Source organism: Sciurus carolinensis, chromosome 1 (assembly GCF_902686445.1).
Source record: "Sciurus carolinensis chromosome 1, mSciCar1.2, whole genome shotgun sequence".
NCBI lineage: Eukaryota > Metazoa > Chordata > Mammalia > Rodentia > Sciuridae > Sciurus > Sciurus carolinensis.
Window position 1 is genome coordinate 207,027,921 of NC_062213.1, and position 22,576 is coordinate 207,050,496.

Genomic DNA, 22,576 nt, shown 5'->3' on the forward strand with positions numbered 1-22,576 from the left:
GAGCCCCGGCAGAATCCCGACGTCCGCTCCCTGGCGCTATTTCTCTGGGGTTTGTTAAATGGCACTTAGTGTCAGGTCACAACCCTGCTGCGCCTGTGCTGGACCACATCCCTGGGTGTCAGGATGTCCCTGGCTCTTGCCTGTAGATAGCAAGGCTGGGAAGAGCAGCCCTGTGGTGTGCGGTGCATGGGGGCTGTTCTTGGACCAGTGACCCTTGGGCAAGTGACAAGCCAAGGGGTGTCCAGAGAGGTCGTGGTCAGTTTCCAAGGTGTCCTGCCAGATGGCCAGGTGCCCAAAGAGTCTGGAAGGCCAGTGCTTCTGCACCCCATCTGCATCAGGAAGTTGCTACTGGTGTGACGTTGACCTGTCACTCTGAGTGCAGGGGGCTGCGGCAGGCTGTGTGCGCCCAGCTCAGGGTCAGTGTCATCCGAGGAATCTGCCAGGGTGTGACTGTGGCAGCCCCTGGGACAGGGGATTTGGTCCTGACTCGTGTGTGGCCGAGGCCAGCATGACTGTGCCCGGGGGCCAGCAGTCACGAGCTTTCTCCCGATGTTGAAAGGGGGGTGAAAGGCATCTTCCGCCAGCCCTGCCCTCGGTCTCTGCCCTCCAGACGTGGACGAATGTGCCTCGGGGCTGGCCCAGTGTGCCCACGGCTGTCTCAACACTCAGGGGTCCTTCAAATGCGTGTGCCACGCAGGCTACGAACTGGGCGCCGATGGCCGGCAGTGCTACCGTGAGTGGGCAGCGAGCAGCGGCTGGGGTGCCAAGGGCGGCTGCCAGCTCCCCAGGACCCTGGGGCTTGCATCCACCATGCTTTGAGGTCCACGGGGTGGCCCTGGATTCCTGGCCCCATCCCATGCCGGCTGGCCTTCCTGTTGCAGGGATCGAGATGGAGATTGTGAACAGCTGCGAGGCGGGCCATGGCGGCTGCTCCCACGGCTGCTCCCACACCAGCGCAGGGCCCCTCTGCACCTGTCCCCAGGGCTATGAGCTGGACGAGGACCAGAAGACCTGCATTGGTGCGAGCGGTTCCGTCCAGGGCACGCCACCTGCCCCTGGACACCGGCATTCTGTGTCTCCTGGGGCTGGGTGATGCCAGGACTGAGGCCCCCTCTGCTCCCGAGTCCTCCCTGCTGCCCGGGCCAGGCCAGGGCGGGCTGACCAGGAGAGGCAGCATCACAGTGCAGAGGGCCTGGCTGCCTGCAGGGCACCACCTGTCAGACACTTTGGCCCCACCTGTGGCCCTGCTGTGAAATGTGCTCCATGTGTGTGGTTGTGTGTGGTTGATTGCAGGTGTGCGTGATCATGTGCATGTTTGTGTGTGCAGGTGTGTGATCGTGTGCATGTGTGTGATCATGTGCAGGTGTGTGATCATGTGCATGTGTGTGATTGTGTGCAAGTGTGTGATCGTGTGCAGGTGTGTGATTGTGTGCAGGTGTGTGATAGCATGTGTGTGATCATGTGCAGGTGTATGATCATGTGCAGGTGTGTGATCGTGAGCATGTGTGTGATCATGTGCAGGTGTGTGATTGTGTGCATGTGTGTGATCATGTGTAGGTGTGTGATTGTGTGCATATGTGTGTATGTGTGCAATCATGTGCAGGTGTGATCTTGTGCAGGTGTGTGATTGTGTGCAGGTGTGGGTTGCATGTGTGTGTGTGCATGTGTGTGATTGTGTGCTTGTGCGTGATTGTGTGCAAGTGTGTGATTGAGTGTGTGTGTGCATGTGTGTGATCGTGTGCAGGTGTGTGATTGCAGGTGTGTGATTGCATGTGTGTGTCCATGTCTGTGATCGTATGCAGGTGTGTGATGGTGTGTAGGTGTGTGATCATGTGCATGTGTGTGATCATGTGCATGTATGTGGTCCTGTGCAGGTGTGTGATTGTGTGCATGTGTGTGTATGTGTGCGATTATGTGCATGTGTGTGATTGTGTGCATGTGTGTGCAGGGCAGGTGTGTGATTGCTTGCGATGTGTGCAGCTGTGTGCAGGCATGTGGTGGTGTGTGTGTTGCAGGCGTGTGAAGCTGACTGGCTGTATGTGCAGTTGTTGGAGGGCACGAGGCTGCAGGTGTGTGTGTGGTTGGGTGTGGGTGGTGTGATGCGGGCCGTGTGACTGCCGGGTGCTGCGGGGCTGTGGGGGCAGGTGCGTGCAGGGGCCCGGGTGCCAGTGGCCTGCCGTGTGCTCTGCAGACGTTGACGACTGTGCCGACGCCCCGTGCTGCCAGCAGGTGTGTGCCAACAGCCCCGGCGGGTACGAGTGCGGCTGCTACGCTGGCTACAGGCTTGGTGCTGACGGCTGCAGCTGCGAGGGTGAGCCCCTGCTGCGGGAGGACAGGGCACCCGGCCCCCCACGGCGATGTGGAGTCGGCCTGCTTTGTGCTCTGCCTCTGGGCGTCCATTGAGTGCCTGCTGTATGCAGGGCCGTGCTGACCTGCCCCTTCCCTCCCTCTGGCCAGTGGTCACTGGCCACTCTCAAGGGGCGGGACCCGCAGTCCTGGGCTGCGCCCTGAGTTTCCCTCCCAGCTTGGCCTCCCTGAGGCGGGTGACCCGTGTCACTGCTCCGTGGGGTGGGGCTGCTGTGTCTGTGAGGCCGTCTTACCAGCTGGCTCAGGAGATGAGCTGCTCGCCTCTGTCCAGCAAGGGGAGCCAGGCCGGGCCTGGCCTGGGGTTCTGACCCTGGAGCACGGCCCGAGTGGCCCCGTTTTCCCTCAGATGTGGACGAGTGCGCCTCTGGCCATGCTGGCTGTGAGCACCGCTGCACCAACCTGGCCGGCTCCTTCCGGTGCTCCTGCGAGGCTGGCTACCGGCTGGACGAGGACCACAGGGGCTGCACCCGTGAGTCCCTCTGGTTCCTGCCTTCCCGGGTCTACTCCTGGTGGCCCTGTGCCACTGCGGCTGGCCCCATGCCTCATCTGCTGGGCGTGCGTGGCCCACTGTGGGGAAGGGGAGCTGGCCACACAGGCCTCTCCTCACGCCTGGGGAGTCTGGGGTCTAGCGCTGGCCCTGACCAGGTGAGGGAAGGGCCACACCCAACACGTGTTGTCCCTGGGGAGAGCAGAGGGCAGCCAGGGCTATGGGCCTCTGTGTCCCTCCCCAGCCCTGGAGGAGCCCATGGTGGACCTGGAAGGCCAGCTGCCCTTCGTGCGGCCCCTGCCCCACGTGGCGGTGCTGAGGGACGGGCTGCCGCGGCCCCTGCAGGACGACTATGGAGCCGAGGAGGAGGAGGCGGAGCTGCGGGGAGAACACACGCTCACAGAGAAGTTTGGTGAGGTGGCCAGGCCTTGGAGCGCCTGCCTCAGGGACAGCTGGCCAGTCCGCCAGCACCATTGTGCGGTCTTGGGCCTAAGGACGGAACCTGCAGTGGCCCAGAGAGGTGGAGCCACACACGCAGTTTGCACAGCCAGCCCGGGGCTCGGGCGGGCCCCCGGCTCCCAGTCGGGCCCTTCCTGGCCTCATCCCCCTCATGCTCCTGGGTCCTCACAGGCTAAGGACCTGCCTGGTCCTCTTCCCTGGCCCCAGGGCCCGAGGGCCGCCTCTGTGCCTGCCAAGCCCAGGCTGGGCGTGAGGCTGGGGCCAGGCGCTGAGCCCTGCTCTGTCTTCCCCAGTCTGCCTGGGTGACACGTTCGGCCAGGACTGCAGCTTGTCCTGCGATGACTGCAGGAATGGAGGGACCTGCCGCCCAGGCCTGGACGGCTGCGACTGCCCCGAGGGCTGGACCGGGCTCGTCTGCAATGAGAGTGAGGCCATGGGGCAGGGCCTGGGTGCTGGGCAGAGGCCTCTGAGCGGGGGCTGGGGGCAGCCCGTTCGGTGTTCCCTGCCGGAGCCTGGGGCAGGGAGCTTGAGTGGATCTGTCCGTCCACGTGTTCGTCATTCCTTTGATAAGTTCCGCTGACCGCGTCCGTGCCAGGCTTGGCTCTAGGCGATGGGTTGCCCAGGGGCCAGCAAGTGGGGGGTGTGGTGCTCCAGACCCGTCTCCGGGGCTCGGCAGCAGCTGATACCCCGAGGCCGCCAGGGGCAGGGGCGTCTGGGAGGGGAGCTGGTGGTGGGGCTTCTGTGGTGCAGGAAATCAGGACGTCCTGCATCTCCTGGGGAGCAGAGATCCCAAGGCCACGCAGAAAGCTAGTAGCTAAAGCCCTTTGCAAACTCCACTCTGTCCAGAGCTGTCTACTCCCTGCCCATGCCCCAGACCCGGGGTGGCGCTGGAGGTCTCTGGTTTGAAAGGGCTGGTTCAGAAGGACCAGTGTGTGTCTTGGCACGGGAGAGGATCTGGTGGTGGCTGGGGATGTCTGCTCCGTGTGGTTGGGGGCACAGGGCACAAATCGCTCTAGCCACAGGAGTTAGAGCTCTCAGGTCTGCTGGGGTGTCCGTGAGGGGCTCTGGGCCCCGAGTCCCACTGGCCGCTGACCTGTGCTTCCCTCTCGCCTCCCGTAGCTTGTCCTCCAGACACCTTTGGAAAGAACTGCAGCTCCCCCTGTGGCTGCCAGAACGGAGGGACCTGCGATCCCGTGACGGGTGCCTGCCGCTGTCCTGCGGGTGTCAGTGGGACTCACTGTGAGGACGGTGCGTGCAGCCCCTGCAGCCCCCTGGAGTTGCCCCTGGGGCAAGGGGGCAGGGATGACTTGTCCCCTGTGGTCCCCGCTTCCTGCTCAGCCCTGCCTTGCTCAGGAGTGGTGAACGCAGACCTTGCTCAGACCCCTGCCCCCTGCCTCAAGGGCTGAGCCTGGGAGGGAACGAGGCCATCCAGTGGGACAGCCTTCATTTTTCAATGTTGTTCATCCTCCGGGGCTTGACTGCAGATGATAGAGGCTTGAGGGATGGTGTGTTTGCAGTGGGCTCCATGGGCAGGTAGTGAGCCTCCCATTCCTGGAAGCATTCAAGTAGAGCTGGGTGATGGCTGCCTGAGGTGTGCAAGGAGGTGTTCGGCCTGGGCTGGTGTCTGCGTGGGGTGATCCTGTGTGGGGCGATACCTCGGCTGTGTCAGTGTTCTGGAGAAGTCAGAGTCCACGTGACTCAGTTTCCCAGGGACTGGTGCTTTGGCTCTGGGTCTTCTGACCTTTTGGCTGGAGAGGAGATGATGCAAGTTAAGCCTCCTGCCTGAGGAAGAGGAAGGCACAGTTTTCCGACAGCCCCCCACGGCCTTTGTGGCCACGTCCTGGGCTCTGCAGGGCTGGTTTCTCAGGGGCAGTAGAGTCCCCAGACAGCCTTGTGGCTGGCTGACTTGTCCCCTGTGGTCAGTGTCCCTGCTGTCCTGCCCCCTCAATCTGCCGTCACTGTCCTGCAGAGGCTGAGAAGCCCAGGAGCGGGTGGGGCCGGAGGTGCGCCAGGTCTGTGTGGGTGGTGCACCTGGCAGGCTGAGGATCAGCCTCAGAGCTTCTGCTTGGCGATATCCACGTGCTTCCCAGAGGCTGGTCTTGGGGTGCCCCGTGGGGGGTCGCCAGATGCCCTGCTTGTAAATGCTCCTGTGCAGGTCAGCTGAAGGAGGGCTGTCCCGGGAGCCAGGCGGTGAGTTTTCAGGGTGCTGTTGGTCTCCTCGGCCTGTGGCCGTGTCCCTCTGGTCTCTGCCTGAGACTTGACACGGCCGTGCCTCGGCCCTGTGCCTTCCTCTTCCTGTCTCAAATCCCGTCTACCTGGACACAGATGCTCATCATTGGATTGAGGTCCACCTGGGCAACGCAGGGCAGTCTCATCTCAAAAACTTGGGGGCTGGGACATGGACACAGCTCTTGGGGCCCACCTTTAACCCACTACAGCCACTTTAGTAGGAGGAAGGACATGGGCAGGGCAGAGCCAGAGGGAGGTGCTTTGGGATTTTCAAGCACTTGCCGGCCCCTCCCGGGGCTTGGGATGGCACTTGGCCTGGTGGGCCGCGTGTCCTTCCTGCTTTGCAGCAGGGAGGTTGGACTCAGCACTCCAGGTATGGCCAGGTACTGGAGCACTGGACAAGAGCTCTGGCCTCAGGTGTGTGCTGAGCCGTGTGCTTGGCCGCCCATCCTTGCCATAGACGCCGGGAGATCCATCTCATGCCCCTGGCCGGGTCTGCTCCTGCCTTTATGCTGGACACTAGGCCTGAGCGTCTGTGGCTAGGGGTCAGGGGCTTCTCTCTGGGTCTCACTGAGCTCCCCCCACAGGCTGCCCCAAGGGCTTCTATGGCAAACACTGTCGCAAGAAATGCCACTGTGCCAACCGGGGCCGATGTCACCGCCTCTATGGGGCCTGCCTCTGTGACCCGGGGCTCTATGGCCGCTTCTGCCACCTCGGTGAGTCCTGCTGCCCCGGAGATGTCGGAGCTGACTGGCGTGTGGAGGGGCAGTCTTGTCCTGTGCCAGGGCACGTGCTGCCAGCCAGGGCGGGGCCCAGGGTCTGTTCCTAGTCTGTGGATGCCAAGCAATGTCCTCTACTGCAACTGGGCTGTGCCCCACCCTATGGCACCCCCAGCCCTGGGCCAGAGAGTTGGGAGGGCAGCAGGCAGGCGCAGGGGCAGGCCTCCCCAGGACCAGTGGGTCCACAGACAGTCCGTAGAAGGCGGTGGCTTGACAGAGGCAGAGGAGACGCTCCCCACTTCATGTGCAAAGGAGTATTTTGGAGAAGAGGAAGCTGAACTCCCCAGCTGGGAGTGGACCCGGGGCAAGTTCCTAAACTGCACAGAGACCCTGGGCTTGTCTGTAAAATGGGCACAAGGGCCCAGGCTCCCTGGGCCTGAGACAAGGTGCCCCAAGAGGTGCCCCGATTCCCAGACAGGTCCCCAAGGGGCGCAGCCACAGGGGCCCACCGTCGTCCCCCGTCCAGGGAGGGCGGGTGCGTGGGCGGCAGGCCTCTCACGGCTGTGCGGGTGCAGCCTGCCCGCCCTGGGCCTTCGGGCCGGGCTGCTCCGAGGAGTGCCTCTGCGAGCAGACCCACACGCAGTCCTGTGACCGGAGAGATGGCAGCTGCCTCTGCAAGGCCGGCTTCCGGGGCAAGCGGTGCCAGGCAGGTGAGTGTGGCACGGGGGGGAGGGGCCCCGGGGCCGCTGGACCCACCCGCCCTCTTGTGCCCCTCACCCTGCAGAATGCGAGCCGGGCTTCTTCGGGCCAGGATGCCAGCACGCGTGCCCCTGTCCCCCGGGCGTGGCCTGTGACCCCGTGAGCGGCGAGTGTCGGGAGCAGTGTCCTGCTGGCTTCCAGGGGGAGGACTGCAGCCAAGGTGAGTGGCCCCTGAGGGACCCGTGGTGGGAGCCATCTGGCCTGCGTGGGGGCTGGGCCCCAGAAGTGCTGCCCAGCTGGAGGATGTCAGGCACCTTTCCCTACGGGTGCCACCACCCTGGTCAGGCAGGGCAGCGCAGCTGGCCTTGGGTCTGTGTCCTGGTGGTTGCTCGGGGCAGGAGCTGTCTGGCTCTGAGAAAGGGTCAACAGGTCCAGAGTCGCCCACACCGTCCTCCCTTCCTCTGGGACATGGGAGAGCACTGTGCACGGAGCCTGGGGCAGCAGGGGTGGCCTGATGTGAGGGAGCAGGGGTGGGCGCTGCTCCTGGGGACTCAGGGAGCCTTCTCCCAGGGGACCGCAGAGGCCACCGCAGAGGCCACGATGGAGGTGCCGCCATCTGGGTCTTGTGGCCCAGGGTGTGTGAGGACACAGCCCAGAGGCCCCACGGCATGTGTCAGCTGGAGGAGGTCACAAGGGCCAGCTGGGATAGGGACTAGTGACACTGACTCCTGTGTCCCTGGGGGGCCGTATGCTGCCCCGTAACCAGCACCCTGACCTGTGGGCAGCCTAACCTGGACAGAGTGCCCTGCAGAGGGCACTGTGCTGACCCAAGGACCTGCAGCCAGCTGGCTCAGGCCACCCTGGCTGCAGTGACTGGAGGATCCAGGTACCTGGGCTGGTGACCTGAGGCTCAGCATCTCCATCTGACCCAGGCCAGTTTCTCTGAGTCAGAGACGCTGCCAACGGATCTTCGGTCCTGTTGTTACGGGAGGGACCTGCATAGGGCCCCCTCCATAGGGCCCGGCGAGGGGGCCCTCCACCCACCCTGCCCGGCCTGTTTGCTCAGAGGAGGAAGGGCCCTCCTGGCCCCGCCTACCTCCTGCCGCTTTCTTAACTTTTTTAGTTTGAAAACCTGCTCTGGCCTCAGGGTGGCCACAGGAAATGACTCACACTTTTATAGAAATGGCGGCTCCCGCTTGTGGATCTGGAAACTTGCTGCCCAACCGTGTCTGCCCGTAGGTGGGCAGGGCTCCTGAGCCCAGGGGCCCCTCAGTGGCAGTGCTGGGCCCTCCTCTCTGGTCATGAGTGTGCCGCTCCTGGTGCCTGCTGGGTGCTGTGCGGGGCCACACCTGTGCCTCGGGCCCGCGGCCTGTGCTATCAGGACAGTGGCTGCACCAGGGCAGTGGGAAGCCTGCACCTTCCGGGGTTCCTGCCCCAGACTCAGGCACTGTCCTGGGCCAGGAGGCTGGGTTGGGCCCTGAGGGCAGGGCAGGCGTGGGGAGCAGGCCACTGCAGGCCTCCCAGGGCAGCGTTGGGCTCCGTGGTGCCACATGCCTCCTGGGACCCGCTGGGGGCCTGCCGGGGACCATCCTGTCCTGGATGCAAGGGCTCTGGGTTGCTGCTCTCTCTGCTCTCACTGACTAGTAGGATGGCGACCCCAGGCCTCTGCGGCCCTGACCCTCTCAGTGTGCACAGCATCCTGGTCACTATTCCTTCCCGCCCCAGCCCTGCCCTTCCAGGACAGGACTACAGCTCCTGGTCACCAGTGCCTGCAAGCCCTCCCCAGCCCTGGGGCTGAGTCCCTGGGGGTGCTCCCCGCCGGGTGGGGCAGGGAAATGGGAGAGATGTACTGGCACCCCCTGGGCAGGTCTCACTGGGGGAGGAAGAGGGCAAGGTTGTCACCCTTTCCTGGGCGCTGTCCAGGGTCCTGGACAGGGATGGCTTCCCCTTGACAAGCCACCTTGCCCTCCAGCTGCCCCCACCTGGCCTGTCCCAGTCTGTGCCCAAGAGGCCAACATCCTCCCCTTCTCCCCCACACCCTGGCTCCCCAGCTGTGTCCAGCAGCCCCTGCTGGAGCCGGGACAGGTACCTGGGCAGGGGTGGTGGGTACTGCTGCCAGGAGCCTCAGATGGGAGGGGAGTCTCCCTGACTGCCGGGCAGCCTCATGGGGTGGCTGAGGCACCTACTGTTCCCTCCTGCAGAGTGTCCGGAGGGGACATTTGGTGTGAACTGCTCAGGCTCCTGCTCCTGTGGGGGTGCCCCCTGCCACCGGATCACAGGGCAGTGCCTGTGCCCACCTGGCAGGACCGGGGAGGACTGTGGGGCAGGTAAGTGGTGGCCGCACCCCAGGCCCCTCCTCCCTGGGCTGCAGGAGTCCGTGGGGTCAGCTCTGGCTGTGTTCCAAGGTCCCTGCTGGGCTGTGTTTGGGGCCCTGGCCCAGGCCATGTAGATCCCAGGCCCTCTCCAGAAGCGTCGCGACTGTGCTGGCCTGAGTCTGGCCTGGGCAGGCGCCTGGGGCCTGCGGTGTGCCCAGGCTGCCAGCTCACCGCGTGGAGACCCACCTCCAGCAGGCTCCCCTTTTTGTCTGTTCAGCCATCCCTGGGGCTGGGGCTTCTTTGCTGTGGGTGGTGCCCTGCAGCCCCAGGAGGTGCCTAGGCCCTGGGGCCCACAGCCTCTCCCTCTCCTGGCAGCCTTGGGTGGGAAGCCCGGTTCCCTCCTGGACCTGCTTGCGGGGGGTCAGTGCTGTGCCGGGCACACGCTGACATGCCCAGCCAGGGCGGGAAGGGAGACTGACAGTGCTGGGACTCTAGATTGTCCCGAGGGCCGCTGGGGGCTCGGCTGCCAGGAGATCTGCCCTGTGTGTGAGCACCGTGCCCGCTGTGACCCTGAGACGGGCGCCTGCCTGTGCCTCCCTGGCTTCGTGGGCAGCCGCTGCCAGGACGGTGAGTGTGGCCCACCTGAGTCAGCCGTGGCCCGCAGCCCTGGGTGGTGTGCTGGGCTGCCCACGCTCACCCTCCGTCCACTGCCCTCAGTTTGCCCCGCAGGCTGGTTTGGACCCAGCTGCCAGATGAGATGCTCTTGTGGCAACGATGGGCACTGCCACCCGGCCACCGGCCACTGCAGCTGTGCCCCGGGGTGGACCGGCCTGAACTGCCAGAGAGGTACAGAGCCCCTGCCCGTGCTTCCAGCCGCCCTGCCCCTTGCCCCGGCTGCAGAGCCGAGTGCTGTGCTGGGCCCTGCACAGGGTGCTCGTGGACTCTGTTGCAGCCTGTGACAGTGGACACTGGGGGCCTGATTGCGCCCACCCCTGCAACTGCAGCCATGGGAGCTGCGATGCCCTGCGCGGCCTGTGCCTGTGTGAGGCTGGCTACGTGGGCCCGCAGTGCGAGCAGCGTGAGTCCCGGCAGCCCGACCGTGCCCTGCGTGCAGTGCCTGGCGTGCTCGTGGAGGGGCACACCTTCACACGGGCACACAGTACCCGCCGGCCCCCTGAGCATGCCCGGCTCCCCCCACACGCCTGTGTCAGGCAGAGACCCACGTGGAGCAGCCCGCAGGGCCTGTCCCACCTGCACAGGACCCTTGGCACCTAGGGGTGGCGCTTGGCATGGCACGTGTGCTCCCCCAGGTGGGCAGGCCAGGGCGCTGGGCAGGTTGTCCTAGAGGCAGCCCCAGGTAGGCCCTGGGCCCTGAAGGTGACCTCTGGGGGCCCCACCCCACCCCTGGGAGAGGGCGGGAGGAGCCAGGTGAGCGAGAGGCCCCTTCGCAACTAGGCCCTGCTGCCCGTTCGGGGGCCTGGTCAGGCCCTTGGCCCCTGGTTGACCGAGGGCTGGGGCTGGGTGTCTCAGGGTGTCCCCAGGGATACTTTGGACCCGGCTGTGGGCAGCGGTGCCAGTGCGAGCACGGGGCAGCCTGTGACCACGTCAGCGGGGCCTGCACCTGCCCGGCGGGCTGGCGGGGCAGCTTCTGTGAGCGTGGTAAGCGGCTTTGGCTGCTGTGGGGGGCCATGCGGGAGGGCAGCCCCGGCCTCTGGGCCCAGCCCACTGCCTCTGTCTGCAGCCTGCCCGGCTGGCTTCTTCGGGCTGGACTGCCGCAGCCCCTGCGACTGCTCCGCCGGGGCCACCTGCGACAGCGTGAACGGCTCCTGCATCTGCCCGGCTGGCCGCCGGGGCCCCCGCTGCACCCAGAGTGCGTGAGGCCCTGCTCAACCGCCGGAGGCCACGGAACCTCTGCAGAAGGCTCGCGGGTCCCCCTGTCCCCCGCCAGTGTCCCTGGCAGGCAGCAGCCACCCTAAGAGCATAGCTTTGCTCATGAGGGCCGAGTTTCTGCCCCTTTTTGTGGCCACTCTGCTGAGAGGGTGTCCCAGGCTGGAGGGAGGGGAGGCGCCTGGGGCCTGCCGACGTCCTCCTGGTGGCCCTCAGCCCTGATCGCCCCTCTCCCCGGCAGCTTGCCCAGCCCTCACCTACGGCCTTCACTGCAGCCAGGCCTGCACCTGCTTCAACGGGGCCTCCTGTGACCCTGTCCATGGGCACTGCCTCTGTGCCCCCGGCTGGATGGGGCCCACCTGCCTGCAGGGTAAGCCCTACCCAGGAACCAGGCCCGTGAGAGCCCCTTGCCGAGTCCCTGCGGACTGGTGGGTGTGGGGCACCGGCATCGTAGCCCTTGCTCGCAATGGCAGGCAGGGAGGGGTGGGCCTGTTCCCCCGGAAGCCCCTGGCCCCTGGGGGAGAGAGAAAGGGGGTTGCTTTAGTGTTGTGCCCCCAAGGCTGGGTTGGCGGGTCCTGGCTGGGCCTGGGGCAAGTCTGCTGTCAGGCTGTGAGGGTCCCGGGAGCCTGCAGAGCCCGGGCTGCTGCTGACGGGAGGCTGCAGGCGGCTCCCCTCTCCCCACCCAGCCTGCCCCGCTGGCCAGTACGGCCAGAGCTGCCAACAAGCCTGCCTTTGCCAGAACGGAGGGAGCTGTGACCCTGTCTCAGGCCACTGCACGTGCCCCGAGGGCTGGTCTGGCCTGGCCTGTGAGAATGGTGAGCTTGGGTGGCCATGAGGACTGGCCCGAGGGCAGCATGCTGGGTGTGGTCTTGGGTGCCCCTCCTCCGGTCGGTCCCCAAGGAGGTGGGAAGCAGGGATCTGGTGTCGAGGCTGTGCCCTGCCACAGGAGGCCAGCACCCTCACCCTCGCCCCCTCCTGCAGAGTGCCTCCCTGGACGCCACGGAGCTGGCTGTCAGCTCAGCTGCAACTGCCTCAATGGAGGGGTCTGTGACAGGCACACGGGCCACTGCCTCTGCCCTGCTGGCTGGACTGGGGTCAGGTGCCAGAGCTGTGAGTGGGGCAGGGAGGCTGGGGCCCTGCTGGGCTGGCCAAGGATGGTCTCAGCCTCAGCCCGACCGAGGTGGTCAGGAGGAGGCCCACTGTCTGCGCTGCAAGGCCTCGTGGGAGGCAGCCTGCGGGGCTGGGAGCTTCGCTTCGCCCTGCGGTGGGCGGGCACGTTTGGCCCGGGGTTTTAGCTGGTCCAGCAACTTGTCACACCTCCCTTTGGTCTTGTGGCCAAGCCTGGGCCCCCGAGTCCCCGTCTGCGCTTCTCCCTCTGTTGCCAAGGCGCAGGGGCACACGGGCTCTGCCTCCCCTGTCTCTGCCCGCAGCTTGTGCCGAGGGCACCTTCGGGGCTCACTGTGAGGAGCGCTGCCCCTGCCGGCGGGGAGCCGCCTGCCACCACGTCACAGGGGCCTGCCTCTGCCCCCCAGGATGGAGGGGCTCGCGGTGCGAGGATGGTGAGCACAGTGCCCAGTGCGGCCAGCCCCCGGGGGCCCTGGCAAGGCAGGGGCGGTCCCGCGGGCAGCCCGGTCTGCCCCAGCCCCACTGCCCCTCGCCAGGGAGCCTTCCCAGCCCGCACCCTTCCCGCAGCCTGTCCACACGGCTGGTTTGGAGAGGCCTGTGCCCAGAGCTGCCGCTGCCCACCCGGCGCCTCCTGCCACCATGTCACTGGCGAGTGTCACTGTCCTCCCGGCCTCACTGGGCCTGGCTGTGAGCAGGGTAGGTGCCGCCTGCTGGGGCGCCCTGGAGAGGCTGCCCGCTCCCGAGGCCGGTCGGGACTAACCCATCCCTTACCCAGCCTGCTGGCCCGGCACCTTTGGAGAGGACTGTCGGCAGCTCTGCCAGTGTTCTGGCAAGAACCAGGCCTGCCACCCTGCCACGGGGGCCTGTGTGTGTGTGGCCGGCTACCACGGCACCAGCTGCCAGAAACGTGAGTACCACCCTCGCCCCCCGGGCTGCCTGCTGAGGGGGTCGGAGGTGGGGCTGCCCCGCCGAGTCCGGGGCTGCTGGGGTCAGCCTGCAGCTTCCACCCCTGGCGGTGACCCCTGTCCCTACAGGATGCCCGCCTGGGCGCTACGGGCCAGGCTGTGGACAGGTGTGTGGGTGTCGGAACGGGGGCTCCTGTGACGCGGCCACAGGGTCCTGCCACTGTGCGCCCGGGTTCCTCGGAGCCGACTGCAGTCTGCGTGAGTGGCGCTTCCTGCTTCCCTGGGGAGCAGGTTGCTGGCCGCCTGCGGGATGACCGCCTCTCTGACCCTTGGCTCCCTTTCGCTGGGCTTGGGCTGAGCTTAGCTGGGTGGCAGAGAGGGCCAGCAACCCTGGGGACATCAGTGTGATCCTACTGTCCCCACCCACCTCTGCCCAGCTCCACCTACCTGGGCTGGGACACAGCTGTGCAGAGGCCAGCTAGGCAGCTGTAGCTGTGGTCACTGGTCCTGCTGAGCAGGGGACCTTTCTCCTGGGTCGTGTGGGGACTTTCCCCCTCTGGGGCCCAGGTGGAGCTGGGGACAGGAGGGATGGAGTGAGTCACTATGGAGCAGGCCCTGGGGCCCGGCCCCCAGTAGAGCCTGCAGGTACAGGAGTAGATGGGAGCTGGTGGCTTGACCCTATTTGGGGTGGACACAGGGACCCCCTCCCCCACCCTGTCCTGTTCTCTCCCATGCTGATTTGTGTTGACATGACAGGGAGAGAAGGGCAGTCCACTGGCAGGGCCCAGCTGGGGACTGCCAACTCACCTGTCCTTCCCTGGCAGCCTGTCCACCGAGCCACTTTGGCCCCAACTGTGCCCATGTGTGTGCGTGTGGACAGGGGGCAGCCTGTGACCCTGTGACCGGTGCTTGCATCTGCCCCCCAGGGAGGACTGGAATCCACTGTGAGCACGGTGAGTGTCTACGGGGGTGGCACATGGGCACTACACAGGTGTCCCTCCATTAGCCATGGGAGGTCAGTGAGGGACAGCGACTCAGGCCACTTGGGGGACAGCCTATCCTGGGGGCACATCCATCCCATGGCCACTGTGGGCTCCCTAAGGGACCCTGTGGTAATGGGCAGCACCCTTGCTGTGTGGCCAACACTGCCCTGCTGGGGAGACAGGGCCCCTGTCCCACCCACCCCAGCCCTTGCCTCCCCTGCTGGGCTGGAGGCTCAGGCCACCTAGTGACTTGCCCATGTTCCTGTGGCTGTGGGGGCTTCAGGCTCCGACCCAGAGCCCCTCCTGGAAGGAGAGACTAGTGGCTGCTTTCTGTCTGGGGGTGGCCAGCCTCCTGGCCACGTCTCTAGGCCGAGGCACAGGGCTGTAGGTGGTGAGGCCTGGAGCACAGGCCTGTGGAGACAGGGAAGAGGGACGGTGGCAGTGGCTTGTGTTCTCAGCAATGTGCCTAGTCCCCAGCCACATCTGCAGCCCCTTGGCCTGGCCCCCTTGGTCCTCACTGAGGGGCCAGCCTCACCCCAAATTCTCAGGCTCCCTGGGAGCCTGTGTGGTGAGAGGTCAGAAGCCCAGGGACCAGCTCCAGCCAGATGCAGCCTGGCCCGCTTCCCCTCTGGGCTGGGCACTGGCCACCCTCAGGCAGCGCTCTGCGGTGAGCGGGAGGCCCACAGCGAGCACCGCTGCCCAGGCCTGGACCACGCGCGCTTGCTCCCGGCTGGCCATGGCTGTGTGGAGGGCTGCCACCTCCAGGAAGCCCTCCTGACCCCTCTCACTGATGGTGAGGTGCTCACGGCCTCTGGAGCACCCCAGCCCCTTGCTTGCTGAGTCCCCTCAGCCCCCAGACCCGGCCTGGCGTTTGCCGTCACTCTGACACCGTGTGTCTGGTGGGCGAGGCTGGCCCGGGACATCCCAGGAGCCAGTGCAGCGTCATGGGCCTGAGCGTGGCTAGCCCGGCCAGCGCTGCAAGCAGCCCCTGTCTTCTGCCCCCAGGCTGCCCCCAGAACCGGTTTGGCGTGGGCTGTGAGCAGCGGTGCACCTGCAGAAACGGAGCCCTGTGCCACAGCGCCAACGGCAGCTGCTCCTGCAGCCCGGGCTGGACGGGGCTGCACTGCGAGCAGCGTGAGTGGCCAGGGCTGCTGGCATCCGAGGACGGGGACAGCGGCCTTCCCCGCCGTGGGCAGGAGCGGCCTGTGTGCCCCATGTGGGAGCAGGGCTTGAGGGCCCCTGGGGGGAGCCTGGCTGCCACAGGGCCGGACAAGGCGCTGGGCCCTCTGAATCGTCCTGAGGGACCGTCCTGCCCTCTCCCAGCCTGTCCGCCAGGGCGCTATGGCGCTGCCTGCCTCCTAGAGTGCTCCTGTCAGAACAACGGCACCTGTGAGCCCACCACGGGCGCCTGCCACTGCGGCCCTGGCTTCTACGGCCAGGCCTGCGAGCACCGTGAGTCCCGGGGCGGGACCCCTGCCCCGCCTGGCTGGGCTGCTGCCCGTGGCTGTCCTCAGTCCGGGGTGGTCCATGTGGGCGGCCTTGACTTCACAACGGCAGTGGCTGCTTTCTGGGTCATTGCTTGGGGAGTCCTGGAGATAAGGCTGACCCCGACTCATGACCGGGGCTCCAACACCAGAGGTGGCTGCCCAGGGTCACTCAGGGAGCAGGGAGCTGGGCTCTCACCCAGCTGGACACTTCCCACTCTCCCGCGTGAGCCCCGCCAGGCTGTTAGGCCCTGGTGCATAAGGACACATGGGAGGGGACTTCTCTCTGCTCCAAGCACTTGGTCCTTTGCTCACTCCGCGCATGTGGGAGCTTTCTGCTGCCCTGGCCCCTGGCTCCCTAACCAGGGTCCCTCCTCAGCCTGTCCCCCCGGCTTCCGTGGAGCTGGCTGCCAGGAGGCCTGTGAGTGTCAGCAGGGAGCCCCCTGTGACCCTGTCAGTGGCCAGTGCTTCTGCCCAGCCGGCTTCCATGGCCAGTTCTGTGAGAGGGGTGAGTGATCGTGTGCCCCACGGGCTCCCCACGCAGCCCCTCAACCCTGTCCCTGTCCAGTCTGGGTGCGGGTCAACAGGGACACTGAGCCAGCTGCCCCCCTCCAGGGTGTGAGCCGGGCTCATTCGGAGAAGGCTGCCACCAGCGGTGTGGCTGTGATGGTGGGGTGCCCTGTGACCCCGTCAGCGGCCTCTGCCTGTGCCCACCAGGGCGCTCGGGAGCCACGTGTGACCTGGGTGAGTGGGGGACCTGCCCGGGAGGACGTGGGTAGGTCTCTGTATTTTCTGGCTGAGCACCTCCTGTGCTTCCTGGCCAGCATGCCCCCGCGGGCTCTTGCTGGCCCGGTCCTCCATGGGAACAGGCGCCAGGGGGCCCCGGTTAGGTGGAAGGTGGTCCCTCTGCTGGCTGTGGTGGGGCATTGAGGGGCAGGAGGGCCTCCTGAGGATAGCAACTGCCCAGCCCGACTGGGGGTTCCTGGGCCTGTCGAGCCTTGGGGAGCAGCACAGCCACCGGTCCCCCTTTGTCCACCCAGAGCCCGGGCAGGAATGTGGGTAGTGGACTTGGAGGGTGCCCCTCCCATGCAGGAGCCCACAGATGCAGGGCGCTGTTGGGAAGGCGGGCAGGGCTGTCTCCCCGGGAAGTGGGGCCCTCACCCTCCGAGCTCTCCGCCCGCGGCCGGGCAGGCAGGGCTGCTCAGGCCGCTCCCCGTCCTCCGTCACGTCTAGATTGCAGAGGGGGCCGCTTTGGGCCCGGCTGTGCTCTGCGCTGTGAGTGTGCTGCTGGGGCTGACTGTGACCCCGTGAGTGGCCAGTGCCACTGTGTGGACGGCTACCTGGGGCCCACGTGCCGGGACGGTGAGTTGGGCTCCCAGGGAGGGAGGGGAAGACACTGGGCCCCACCCTGGGCTGAGGACCTGGCCCTTGCCCTGATGCCACGGAGTGGGCTGCGGCCAGCCAGAGGGACCACAACATCCCTGCCCAGTAGCCTGCGTCCTCATGGCTCCGACAGGCGAGGCGAGAGCTTCACAGCCACTTCGCCATGGGTCAGGGTGGGCTACACTGCCAGCCTGAAGCAGCCCACCCTCCCCGCCCAGCAGCGTCCAGGGTGAGCTGCCAACCCAGTGGGGGCCCAGACAGCCCGCCCTACAGGCAGGGCTGGGTCATGCAGTGCGGGTGGGCAGAGCTTGGGGTGCCCACACCCACCGCCAGCCCAGGCTGGCTCCCCAGGTCTGGTCTGCAGCAGGTGTCGGCAGGGTCTCTGCAGAGGACTCTGGTATGACTGAGCCGGGATCCCAGCTTGGAGACCCCTGATCCGAGTGCATCTTCTGGAACCTCTCCAAGATGTTCCTGGCCTCAGACCCCTAAGAGCCATGAAGGAGGGAGCCCCACTCCCACAGGGGGGTGGGGCCTGGGGACCAGCCACAACTAGTAGGCTGGTTCTTGCCTATGACGGCATCCACAGCGGCACCCAGTGGCCAGGTGTGGTAGTGCACCCTAGGGCACCCTAGCCCAGACCTTTAGCTGGCAGTCTTGGAAGCTGGGCCCCTCTGGGCAGGTCCTCTCCTGGGCTCTAGCCACTGCCCTGGAGCGGGCTTGGATTAGCCCTGGGTGAGTCCCTCCCCATCCAGCCCTGCCTCCCATGCCTACTGGAAAGGAAGGGCTGGAAACGCTCACTGGGAGGCGTGAGGGGAAAAGGCCGTGCCTAGGGATGGGGGTTCCCTGCAGGCCTGAGTGGGGTTAGGCCTCACAGCCCTGTGACAGCTGCCCACCCGAGCACGGGGCATGAACATGGACTGCTGTCTGTCCCCTCACAGGTGGACCCCCCCAGTTCCTCGAGAGCTGGTCACCAGCTCAGGGCTCAGGTAAAGGGTTGGGGAACGCCCACGGGCTTTCCAGGGGGCCGTGTTGTGGCTAAGTCCAAGGAGGGCCTGACCCGGCAGCAGACATCCTGCCGTCTGGGCCTCAGAATCCAGACCTGAGCTGGAGGCTGGCCGCTCTCCTCTGAGGGGAGGGAGGCGCCTGTGGGGAGCTGGCTGTCTCAAGAGCTGCCACCCCCAGGACTGACCCTCCTTTCTCCTCACACCCCAGTGCCCACACAGCCAGTCTCCAGCAGACAGGTACCCGGCTCCACAGCAGGGCCACAAGGCACTAGCTGAGGCGGCCCCTGGCATGGAGGCCCTGCCACCAAGCTCCAGCCAAGGGACCCAGACCTTGGTGATACAAGAGGACATGCGTGGACCGAGGACTCCTGGCCCTCCCCAGAGGGCTGTGGACAGCTGTGGGCCTCAGTGAAGGGCTGTGGACAGCTGCACAGCCTCTCAATCAGTCAGGGCCCTGTGTCTGTGAGGAGGAAGCCTCATGTGACCACAAGGAGCCAGGGCAGTGGACTGGACCTCAGGCTGCATCGTCCATATCAGGCACCTGGCAGACTATGCCGAGGACACCCTGACCCTCCCTGCAGCCTGGGCTACCCTCCGCAGGTCCTTCTGGTGCTAGGCCCTGGACTGCTGCAGCCTGGTTGACTGTCCACCTGCACGTGTGGCCTGGCCTGTGTTTATGTGTAGGTATTTATGGGCAGTGCCACAGGCTCTGCTGCCCTGGGTCAGCTGGAAGCTGCCCATCCCAGGAAGCCTGGACTCAGCTGGCAGGGCCCCGGGTCCCCAGCAGATGTGCTCAGGTTCTGTGTAAAGCCCGGTGAGTTAAGGTAACGGTGGCTTTCTGTGGCCTTTGTCTTTGCTGCTTTCCGCCAGTCCTGCGTGGGTTCTGATGGGCTCTTCCCCAGACCAGGTGGCATGAGGGTCTTGGACAGGAACCTCCCCCTGAACAGGAGACCCTTCCTGGGGATGGGGCCACACGCATCACGTTGGGGCCCCTCCCAGGCTCCAGAGCTGTAGAGGACGCTGGGCTGCTTCAGGCTGAGGCCCGCATGCTCCTGGCCAAGGCGCCTTCTCAGAACCTGAGGGTGACTCGTCCTACAGCCTGTGTGTAGGAAGAGTGGCCTGGAGGGAAGAGAGCAGGCCTGGTGTGGAGGGGATCCTGGGTGGAGGCCGAGCGCACCCCCAGCCCTCCCCAGGTCCCGGTGGGCATGAGGTATGGGCAGCATCACGGGGGACAGGCCCCCTGAGGGCACAGTGCTCACCAGCGGATGTCAAAGCAGAGATGGACCGGTGGCTCCTTCAGATGGTGGGGCAGCTGGTGGGGAGGGACCCAGACTGTGAAAGGACACCTTGCCCCGAGTCTCCTCCCCTGCTCTCACCTGGAGAAGGCCCCTGCAGGTCTGGGCTGCAGCCCGACTGCCTTCCCTCTGCCATCAGCCGAGGCATCGATACCCCCAGGGCACAGGGTCTCAAGGGACAAAGTGTGGATTCCTCTGAGTTCAATCCTCAGTGTCAGAAAACAAACAAACAAACAAAAAACCCTACTAATTGACTAATGGGGAGAAAAAAGACCCAACCGATCCATTTCATTTCTAAAAAGTCATGCAGAGAAAGGCTGGGAGAGTTTCAGTATTTCAAGGTGACAAGCACTGTCTATAAATCTGTATCTCTATACACACACGCATACAGAAGAGAGGTTCGGAAATTCACGGAGCCATGATGGATAGACCAGGAAGAAATAAATGCCTCTTAACTGGTGGTTTTAATGTGCTCTTCACAAAAACCAATAGTGTAAGCAAGTAGGAGGGCGGGTGCGACCTGAGTAGCTAGGCGATGGGTCTTCATGTCAGACACGTGCACATCCGTGCTTCCTCTTGTGAACATCATGCTCAGCAAATGAAGGGAAATGGAACATTGAAGAAAAACAAAATTTCCTTCTTTGAAGACTAATAAAAAAACGTAGAAGACCAACATGAAACAAGAAAAGAAATGCAGGAGGGGATGAACTCACACGCGGTAGAGTAAAGCTTACGAAAGAGTGAGTGTCTTTAAGACGGGAAGACGGGGAGCCAAGGGGAGGCAAGCGGGGCTACACCAGCCACTGGCATGAACACGTGGAGAGAAAGCCGGCACCTTCGCTCCGCACCACCTGGGCCATGCTTGACACACGTTGGCACATGAACACCTGAAGACACCCCAGACTCTTGAACGTGACTTGTTCCAGGGACTCTGAATAGAGGAGTCTCCCGGGGCTCTTACCAGTGACTCTAAAACCAGGCGAGCGTGGGATAGGAAAGCTCACGAGATCCTCAGTGAGCAGCAGCTATCCAAATACAAGTGTTCGAAACCAACGTCAGGGCCGGGGAGCGTGGCTCAGTGCCGGAGCACTGGCCGAGCCTGCGTGGGGCCCTGGGCTCAGTCCCAGTACCATCAAACAAACACAAAACCAGCCAATGTCCTGATCCAACGTAAGGTGCAAAGGCAGAACTCAGGCCACAGTGTTGGAGAAGATTTGTTCAGTACCTGCTTGACGCCAGCTCTTGGGAAACTGGGTTCAGAAGGGACACTGATGGTGGTGACCATGTGCCAAGATCATGGTTAGTGGAGAAATGAATGAATCTGGGTCTGCCCACTCGCCGCCCCGGGCCTCCTGCGCCCCCGTGACCACCATGGCATCTGCTTCAGCTCCCACCTCTCCGTCCCACCTCCCCCACCACAACGCAGGTCTGGGGAGGAAGGGGCTTGCCAGCTGCGTGCCGGACACCCTGGACGTGGACCAAGACTTAGAAAACAAAGCCTGCATCCCCACCCTGCCCCGTCCAGAGCTGAGGCCGGGACAACAGGGTCAGATGAGCCAGGTGTGAGGCTCTGTGGTGAGACGAACTTGCTGTGATTTTCAGGGGCCTGGATTGTCTTTCTAGAAAACCCTAAGGGCCAGCAGGTGGGTGCAGTTAATAAGACTCATCAAGGTCGGCAATAAAGCCATATGTCAAATAAACGTGTACGACTTATAAAACCTTCAGAAGTCACCAGTCTTTCAACATAAATCATGGCCAAGTAGGAAACAGTTCAGGACACCATCGCCATGGCAACAAGCCCACATGTAGGTGGGCACGTGCCTGGCACGAGGATCTCTACTCTGGTAGAGTTTTTAAAGACCTAAAAAGAAGGCCTGAAAAACGTCAGCAAGGGACAACTGATGTGACAGAGGTGACCTCCTAGTCCTTTACACCTGACATGATTCCACCCGGCAACAGAGTACACAGCTGGCATCTGGAGGAGCCACCTGCGGTGTCTAAAATGGTCCAGGGTCAGATGTCAAGGGCAGATGGACAGAGGCAGAGGTGAGGAAATGAGCTGAGTTTCACAGACGTGCCAATGTACATGTGGGGCAGGGCAGTCTGGCTACCCCCAGACATCTGCTCGTGGAAGCCCTGATGTGCTCTTGACCCCGAGTGGAAGCTGGGTTCTTGTGTCTCTGGGATCCCTGGGCTGGTGTCCAAGGGTCTGACCAGCAGTACCTCTATTGGCCAGCAGGGGCGCCCAAGGTCGCATCCCCTGCCTGGCGGGCAGAGTGTGAAGGGCAGAGGGAGGAGCTGGAACCCAGATGTGCAGAGCAGCCCAGATGATCCCAAAGTGGGGCCGGGAGAATGGGCCCTGTGGACAGGCCTCCTCCACGGGGCCACCTCCGCAAGGGAGGAGGAGGAGGGCGGCCCTCACTGTGGTTGCTGATGATCCTGCCAGAGTCCATGCTGCCCTCTCGGGGCTGGGCGCTGATGTTTGCTGAGATGGACCACAGCCCTTGTCCCTACTGCCCTTCATATGCAGGCTTAAGGTTACCCCAGGCTGGCCAGATCCCTGCAGTGGGCTGGAACACCAGGAACCTGTCTGGTCCCACTCGGCTCCGTCCTGGGCATAGGTCTTATGACGTTGGCAGGTGTCATTAAAAGCCTTGATGGTCCCCTGCAAGCCCAATGACCCCAGCAGTGGGTAGGGAGTTTTGGGATCTCCGTTTCCCCATCTGCAGTAGAGGTTCCATGCAGCCAAGGGCCTGCCTGGGTCACACAGCTGGACAGGAGGACGAGCGGCTAGGCAGGCCTGCCCTTGGTGCCGCTGCCCCTCCCCAGCCAGGTGGGTATGGCAGGATCCCCCACAGGACCCCATTATGGGGGGTGGAACCTGACACACGGGGGGCGAGGCCTGAGGGTTCTCCAAGCGAGGGGTCACGTGCGCTCAGGCTGCCTCCTGCTGTGGAGGTGCGTGAGGGACTGGTGGGTCCTATCTGCACCTGTCTTGCTGGCAGCCCAGGCCCTGTCCTTCCTGACCCATAGGAGGGTCTGCTGTCCTGAGCAGACCTGGGCTGGACCCAGGTCGCCCCAGCCCCCCACAGCCCTGGGCTGTCCTTCCTCCTGGTTTAGTGTCCTCACCAGCTGATGAAGCCACACTGCCCTAACCACTTGTAGACCAAAAGGCTTAGGGGCTGAGCCACCTGCTGCAAGTGACAAGCAAGGTCGGCTCCAGGGTCAGAGCTCC

The 22,576-nt window shown here is 64.6% G+C and overlaps 1 protein-coding gene across 8 annotated transcripts in view; it reads left to right on the forward strand.

Annotated features, from left to right (window-relative positions):
• The window catches only part of Megf6 (multiple EGF like domains 6), a 96,089-nt gene extending 74,150 nt beyond the window's left edge, over nt 1-21,939 (forward strand). For 2 of the 8 annotated variants that reach the window (XM_047565612.1, XM_047565613.1), the window contains 31 exons: nt 611-733; nt 882-1,019; nt 2,192-2,311; nt 2,714-2,836; nt 3,099-3,266; nt 3,607-3,738; nt 4,433-4,561; nt 6,130-6,258; nt 6,837-6,971; nt 7,046-7,180; nt 9,162-9,287; nt 9,771-9,902; nt 9,993-10,121; nt 10,228-10,353; nt 10,806-10,934; nt 11,017-11,145; nt 11,404-11,532; nt 11,849-11,977; nt 12,144-12,272; nt 12,593-12,721; nt 12,855-12,983; nt 13,063-13,194; nt 13,322-13,450; nt 14,017-14,145; nt 15,181-15,309; nt 15,499-15,627; nt 16,039-16,167; nt 16,275-16,403; nt 16,893-17,021; nt 17,981-18,028; nt 18,255-21,935. In XM_047565612.1, the coding sequence (XP_047421568.1) occupies nt 611-733; nt 882-1,019; nt 2,192-2,311; nt 2,714-2,836; nt 3,099-3,266; nt 3,607-3,738; nt 4,433-4,561; nt 6,130-6,258; nt 6,837-6,971; nt 7,046-7,180; nt 9,162-9,287; nt 9,771-9,902; nt 9,993-10,121; nt 10,228-10,353; nt 10,806-10,934; nt 11,017-11,145; nt 11,404-11,532; nt 11,849-11,977; nt 12,144-12,272; nt 12,593-12,721; nt 12,855-12,983; nt 13,063-13,194; nt 13,322-13,450; nt 14,017-14,145; nt 15,181-15,309; nt 15,499-15,627; nt 16,039-16,167; nt 16,275-16,403; nt 16,893-17,021; nt 17,981-18,028; nt 18,255-18,322 (3,899 nt within the window). In that variant the 3' untranslated portion in view covers nt 18,323-21,935. Of the gene's footprint in view, nt 1-610; nt 734-881; nt 1,020-2,191; nt 2,312-2,713; nt 2,837-3,098; nt 3,267-3,606; nt 3,739-4,432; nt 4,562-6,129; nt 6,259-6,836; nt 6,972-7,045; nt 7,181-9,161; nt 9,288-9,770; nt 9,903-9,992; nt 10,122-10,227; nt 10,354-10,805; nt 10,935-11,016; nt 11,146-11,403; nt 11,533-11,848; nt 11,978-12,143; nt 12,273-12,592; nt 12,722-12,854; nt 12,984-13,062; nt 13,195-13,321; nt 13,451-14,016; nt 14,146-15,180; nt 15,310-15,498; nt 15,628-16,038; nt 16,168-16,274; nt 16,404-16,892; nt 17,022-17,980; nt 18,029-18,254 lie in introns of all 8 variants that reach the window. The other 6 variants (XM_047565614.1, XM_047565619.1, XM_047565618.1 and 3 more) reach the window with 6 other exon arrangements.
• The last annotated feature ends 637 nt before the right edge of the window (nt 21,940-22,576 follow it).